At 44.1% G+C, this 7,540-nt stretch overlaps 1 protein-coding gene across 1 annotated transcript; it reads right to left on the bottom strand.

Annotated features, from left to right (window-relative positions):
• Positions 1–3,597: 3,597 nt before the first annotated feature.
• Positions 3,598–7,231, bottom strand: LOC136999293 (uncharacterized). The gene has a single exon (XM_067352930.1). The coding sequence runs from the start codon at positions 4,689–4,691 to the stop codon at positions 3,618–3,620; it is 1,074 nt and encodes a 357-aa protein (XP_067209031.1). The 5' UTR covers positions 4,692–7,231; the 3' UTR covers positions 3,598–3,617.
• Between the last annotated feature and the right edge of the window lie 309 nt (positions 7,232–7,540).

Below are 7,540 nucleotides of genomic sequence, written 5' to 3'. Positions count from 1 at the left end.
ACGATTTGTGGCAGGCTGACATTGTCGAGATGAGACCGTACTCGCGATCCAACGGCGGCTGCAACTACATTCTAACCGTTATCGATGTGCTGAGCAAGTACGCGTGGGCCGTGCCCTTAAAGACCAAAGGTGGAATCGAAACGTCCAAAGCATTTTCCGCGATATTTAGGGAGAGAATTCCGAAAAACTTGCAGACCGACCATGGAAAAGAATTTTACAACAGAGATTTCCAAAATCTTGTCAAGAAACACGGCATCAATCATTATTCGACATACTCGGTCATGAAGGCTTCGGTGGTGGAACGATTCAATCGCACGTTGAAGAACGAAATGTGGAAGTTTTTTACGCTCGCGGGATCGTACAAGTGGATCGACGATTTACCGCGATTGGTCTCGGAATACAACGGTCGTAAACATCGTACGATCGGTATGCGTCCGATCGATGTCACTTCCGCGATCGCAAAGGGACTCTTGAACACCGTGTACAGTAACATAAAAATTGCCGCACCGGCGAAATTCAGGGTGGGTGATTCGGTGCGCGTGAGCAAATTCAAAACTGTATTCGAGAAAGGATACACGCCGAATTGGTCGACGGAGGTGTTTAAGATCGCCACGGTGCAACGTACCAATCCTGTGACGTATCTGATTAAAGATTATCGCGGAGATCAGGTCGCGGGAGGCTTTTACGAGCACGAATTGCTCAAGACCGCTCAACCCGACGTTTATCTCGTGGAGAAGGTGTTGCGCCGAAAGGACGATAAGGTGTTTGTAAAGTGGTTGGGATTCGACAATTCGCACAACTCTTGGATAAATAAAGACGATGTATTGTAATAAACTGTGTATATTTTACATTGTATTATAATAAACTATTATACATATATATACAATGGTGTTCTTTATTACTACAATATGTTACAATATATACATTTAAAAAACTAATAACAATAATACATAAAATATTAAACTATATAATTACTACGCATTATTTACAAATGTATCTCGCGATGTCCCCATGGTAGAGTGTCGGTGGAACCGGATACGACGTGCCGCTTATCGTCGTACGGACTGAGCGCGAGCTTCGACTCCGACACGGTGTACACCTCGTGCAACTTTGAGCGGATGCACGATTGACGCCGCGTCAGCTCGATTTCGGCGTTGAGACACCGAGTGTAATCGTCGAACGTTATCGTTCTAGCGACTACACTCTTTTTTACACCTTTAACCTTTTTGGTGTCTTTTTGACCGGTGACTCTCAACGCGTACATCTTCGCTCTCAGTCCAACAAATTCCGTCATGATCGCGCCGTTGTTCTCGTCTTTCATCAGACCGGGTACTTTCTTGTTGGCGCGCGGCATACCGTAAACGTTGTCCTCGGAGTAGTCGCTCGTGTCGAATTTGGATATATCGCGTTTCATATCCCGATACGCGTCCTCGCAGTGCAGAAGGTATATCAGACTGTCGGTATCGGTATACATAATTTTGCAATTGTCGCGGTAGAGAGGCGCCATGTACTCGTAGTGGAACTCGTACAAGCAGGTCTTGGATATGTCGAGGATGCACATACCCACGTAGATCGGCTTGTCGAATTTCACTTCGAGTTTTCGCTCTACGGCAATCAGATTCTCCGAGAACACGCTTCGGCTGTGGAAATTCGGTTTCGCGATCATAGCCTCCGCTCCGTACCGTCCCTCCCACTGTGTAACGAGTCGTACATCCGTGTGATTTCGCACATTCTCCATAGTTTTGCCGAAAACCGCGTTGTTCATCAATTTGTATAAATTTTTCTCGAAATCGTTTGTCGCCCGTGTCCGAAACTGTGTATTTAGTTCTATGTATCCGCGAAGCCATGGAGATTGCGCGAATTGCAGTACGCGGTGAATCTTTGCAATTCGCAGACCGTGTCGCACGCATTGCTGCAGATTACGGTAGTGGATGACATAACGCTGCTTATCGCACAGCGTGGCGAGTAATTTGATCTCCCGCTTGCCGGGCGGCTTATCGCGCGTCGGGCAGAACGGCAGATCGGAGTGCGCGTCGTGAAGATTCACCGGGTACTCGAGATCGACTTCCAGCACATAACCGGTAGCCGAATCGGATGCAACGGACATTACGTTAAAGTTTTCGACATCATCGACCCATCGAAATTTGGCGTAGGGCAACGGTTGACACATCGCCCAGCCGTACAAGTTGTTTACATCATAGTACATTAGGTACGACGACGGTTCCGATGGGTCGTAGGATGGCATGTATTTGTTGTTGGCGGCGGCGTATCGGTTGGAGCATTGGCTGAGACCGCCGCGTATACCGCGCTCGACAAACAGCACCATATCGATGTCCGTGAGCAACTCGAATTTTACGCGCGTGTACTTCATCATAGCGTCCCACGTGTATCCCGGTAGAGTGTAGTAATGAGCGGGATCTAAACCGTAACTCTTTATAGACATGTTTCGAAAATTTTGAAAAATATCCGCCAACAAAAGAACGTCTGTTTTCAAATACAAATCGCTGTATTGGCCTAGATCTTCGATTGAAAATGTTTGCCAGACGTTTGTCGCGTGCGCGTAATCGCTCTCGGATACCGTTTCTCCGGTGAGCGAGCTGTAAAACGATTCGCGCGATGGCAGGCTTGTGTCCCAGAGCTTGTCGACGCTGTCGACGTACTCGTAGGGAAACACACCTTTCCGAGTAAGCAAATTGAAATGTTCCGCGGATAAATGATTGAATTCCGATCGTGTAATCTTTAATTTATCTATAGTTAAATATGATGCCAATTTGTCGAGACTTGTACTGAGAAATTTAAACGAATCAATAAACCGTAATTTTATACACAATTTTGATTTTTGATCCATGGTATCTTTAACATTTTTTGTAAAAGAAATGTATCGCTCTTTCGTCAGCGGTAACAATTCGACGTTGCCTTCAAAGGCATTGGCAACGTCTTTAATAATGAAATGCGCGTCGTAACCGGATAAATTGTGAAATATCACCGGGATAACGTGGGAGTCTTTGTAATTTAGATTGCACGACGAGTGCGCGGCACCGCGGTAACGCCCGGTGAGATGACAATGATCGCGCACCCGCGTATCGTCCGGTGTAAACGGTTTCTCGCACACGTGGCACGTCGCGGTGCTACGGAATTTTTCCGATTCTTCCCGCGTAAGATCCGCCATGGGGACGACGGTGGTGAGGATCGCTTTCACACGGCGTGCCAAATCGTGAAGTTCGTTGACGAACCACGCCACGCAATCCTCACCGCGATACGACTTAAAACTAGATAAAGAATTATCGTACGTGCAACTTACATAAAATCCTACGCTATAGGCTCTGTGATGTTGGTAGGCGTAAGTAGTACCGTCCTGATCCACCTTTTTCTCGAGCGTACATTCGAGATCGGCGTACACTACGAACGGGAGCCGCTCCTTTCGATTGTAATTCCGGAACGTCAGCCACTCGTCGTCCTCGCTGGGGAGAACGACGGCGCAGTCGTTCATTTTCCCGCAGTCGACGCTGTGCGCCGATAATTTCTCCCGTGTATAAAAGTAGTGTAGACACCTGTAATAATTTGTATGATTAATACTGTGAATAAAATTTTGAATTATTCTATAAATGTGTTTTTACTTACCGATCGCAAATGTACTTTTTATTTGCGTGCTTGCTCAGTTGTGAGCTCACCAACCGCGACAAGTTTTTGATGCATACAAAGTGTGCATTATTGTTTTTACACACGTAGAGCAGGTTGACGTGCTTCTCCTTTTTGTCGTCGGCGAGCCGCAGAGGGACGATTTTTGAGTCTTCGGTGGTGAAGACGTTGACGGAGATGGCGTTTAGTTTCTCAAATTTTGTTATTTGCGGAAGCATCATGGGGAACTCGATGCCGCACAGGTTGAGCACCGTCGAGTAATGTGGGTATTTTATCGTTCTTTCCGGATGTTTTTCCGCTGGATATAAAGCGGCTACGGCTGCCCACGCAAAGCATGCATTATCGTTTGATTTAACATTGACTACCGCCCTTTTCAGCATAATTTTCCGCGGTAACTCGATGTTGCATCCCGCGCGCAGAGGATTGAACTTGTTCACATTGACGGTGAGATTCAGGATACGCGACAACGTCCATCCACTATCGCGTTCCTGAAACTCCTCCAGGGATGTCAAGATGATGTCAACCACATGCCTCGTGTACCATTCTTGTAGATCAGATGTTGGAAAGAGCTCGCAGTTCTTCGTGGCGATGGTCTTCACGGCAGTCTTGTCGCCCGCGACAAATTCCCCGTTGAACGCGGTGTTAATCTTGACGCTGTTGTGTTCCACCATGACGCCCTGGATCCGCTCGATAACCGTATTTCTCACGTTTTTCAAAAATTCATGAGGATCGATGTAGTTTTGATTGATAATCGCACCGGTCAGCACACGGTTCCTAAACGCCGTCTCGATCTCCTTCCACGTGTAGCCCTTCTTCTCGTATCCACCGTATCCAGCACCGATGGGTACGAAACGCTCGTGCAGGGCGTCCCTCACACCCTCCAGACGCGCAATTTGCGCCACCAGAGAGTTGACTACTCCGGTGCGTTGCCTCTTGCGACATTGTTCCTTGAGTGAATCGAGGTACTCGTTGCACTCGTAGTCCCATGGAAGGAACTCTCCCGTCGTTTTGATATTCGCTGCTCGTACGGTAAGATCGCGCTCCTTCTCCATTGCGAATGATTTTGAAGATTCATATTTTTCTCACTCGCTTTATATACCCGTTTGTTACACACGACACTAACTATAAGCATAACGATGGTTCATGTTTGTATTAACAATCCTTATCTTATCTCTTCCGGGAATTATTGTGATCTGATACCCCCTACCATTCCAAAATTACCCCCTCTCCTCCAAACATGATGACGCATCTAGCAACATGGCGATGCCTACAATTTGTATTAACAATCCTTATCACACCCTCTAAGAAACGGCGCTCAAATGCTACCTCTTTGTTCTAAAATACAGCGATGACGCGATTTAAACAGACACTCTACTTTGATGCGCGCGTTGTAGGATAAGTCGGTATAGCGGATAGGGTGAGAAAGGTATATAGTCGAGATAATAAAAAATAATTTAATTGAAATAATATTTATTAAACAGATGCATCTAATAAATACATTATGATGGTGAAAATATTTTAACAATAAAGTATGTGATATGCTAGAATTATTGCGATCCAAAGACCTGAGCTAACAGCTCACAATCGATTATATCATTCTTATCGAACGATTCGCTCTCACGTATCACCGCGATGGGATCCTTCGCACCGCTCGCGATTTTTCGAAAGTGTGTGAACTTGATGTCGACCATACTAGTGACGTTGTTCAACGATTGAACGATACGATCCACACAATACTCGAGAGCGATCATGTTATATATGGTGTTGTGTGACATTGCTAAACACACCATTGATGTTTCCAGACGCAGCACTTTTAGATTATTTATCTTTCCAAACCGTAGCGTGACATGTTCGATGGTTTGAGATGATGCATGTGCTTTGTCTTCATCATTGTTAAAGAAATGGTGGATGGCATGTCGTTGATCCAGGAGGATCTTCCACATGTTGTATGTAAAATGTATCTCTCTGCCATGGTTGTCACCGAGAGCGATTTCTATGTGGCTCGGCGTAGAAATATTGATTCCGATATCCAGATATTTATAGCCGGTTTTTGTCAACGGGTATCTTCTAGCTAAAATTCTGGGAGGCGTGATCATGCTTCTTGGTGAATTACTTGGTGAATTACTTTTATTTCTGTGGATAAAAGCTTGCGTGAGTTCAAAGTGTAACAATGGCGGTGAGTTTAAAAGTGCAAATAGTAAGAGAGTCAACTTACACGTTGGGTAATTGCAGCTTCTTCGCACTCTGCTGTTTGTTGATCTGATTATTCACGGTTGACATGGTGCAAAACATCGTTGCTAGTAAACGTCACAGCGAACTAGTGATTTTCACAATGATTTCGAACGACTGATGGTTCCCTATTCTTTTTCACATGCTTTATATACCCGCTTGTTGCACACGACACTGATTAAAACTATCGATTTGTATTAACAATCCTCATCTTATCTCTTCCGGGAATTATTTTGTTGCATACAAAATTAAAATCTAACAACATGGCGCCGAAAAATGTTGACGTGGCTGCCTGTTGCTATGGGCTTTTGTTCTAAAATACAGCGATGACGCAATCCGTAAACCTGCACGAACCTACATACTATAAACATTGCGATTCCAACAATGGCGCTCTACTTTGATGTGTAGAAAAAAAACCATAGGATGTAAACAGTTCTCTTTCCAATAAACAATCCTTATCTTTTTCGGGAATCCTTATCTCGCGATTTGTATTAACAATCCTTATCTCTTCCGGAAATTATTGTAATCTGATACCCCTACCACTCCACATTTACCCCCTCTCCTCCAAAAACGATGACGTTATTACCCCCTCCACTGTTATCTGATACCCCTCTTCCCCTCTTCACCCGCACCCCCCTCATTGCCCCTGGGTTAGAATCATCATAGTATAACTACTGACAATAATAAATTACTTAGCGAAGTTCGTATCAGAAAATCAGTTAGATTGGGACCGCTGGATAGGAATATGCTTGCTAGCTTTGAGGTCGGCTAGGCATGAAGCCATCAGAACTACTCCTGCTGAAATGTGTTTTGGAAGGGACTTAACACTTCCATTAGATCTTCTCCGCGGAAACTCTCCACAAGAATTTGTGTTCACCAGAGGGAATTATGTTTTTCAATTAAAAGAAAAATTAAACTCCATTCATGAAGAAGTTAGACAAGTTAGACAAGTTAGACAACTTCTGAATATGAGATCTTTAAAAATAAAAACTCTTTATGATCAAAATGCTCGCCGTATTTTATTCAATCCGGGACAAAAAGTCTGGTTGTATAATCCTCGAAAATTTATAGGAAGGTCCCCAAAATTACAGAGTAATTGGGAAGGACCTTTTGAGGTTGTCAAAAGGTTAAATGACGTAGTTTATTGTATTAGGCAGTCCCAAAAACATAAGAATAAAATAATTCATTTGGATAGGTTAGCTCCTTACAATGAGAGACAAATATAGAGTCAATAGGAGTCTGTCTTATTATTATTATTATTATTAAAATATTTAGTTTACTCTTATTATTTTTCTATGTATTATAGTACAAACAAGAAGGAAATTCGTGGAGCAAGGAATAAAAAGAAAAGGAAGGAAGGAAGTTTTCAGAAAACAGGGCGACAGGAATCTGTTTATAAAGTCTGCTTTGCCCACGGTTTTTGAACCGTGGTTTTTCCGTGGGCCGTAGGGCAAATGCCGAGGCAGGGACTCGAGAAGTCCATTTTGGATATTGGGTCCACGGTAGACATCCCTCTCTTGTCCGAAGAATTGTTTTTGCAAAAATGAAGAAACGATTTAAGTCATTTGGATCCAAGAAGGTGGAGTTCGGTAACCTGCTGCAGTAGCACAGGAAGAACAGGCAATTCACCAAGGATCCTGGAGATGGCTAGCAATTAGTTCAAGTTGATTGT

The sequence above is a fragment of the Linepithema humile genome, chromosome 4, assembly GCF_040581485.1.
Source record: "Linepithema humile isolate Giens D197 chromosome 4, Lhum_UNIL_v1.0, whole genome shotgun sequence".
In the NCBI taxonomy this organism is placed as follows: Eukaryota; Metazoa; Arthropoda; class Insecta; order Hymenoptera; family Formicidae; genus Linepithema; species Linepithema humile.
Note: the sequence above shows the minus strand (reverse complement) of the source record. Positions and strands in the feature narration are given on the sequence as shown.

What these genes read in the sequence shown, in the direction of transcription:
- LOC136999293 (XM_067352930.1), bottom strand. Translation starts at nt 4,691, where the DNA reads ATGGAGAAGGAGCGCGATCTTACCGTACGAGCAGCGAATATCAAAACG.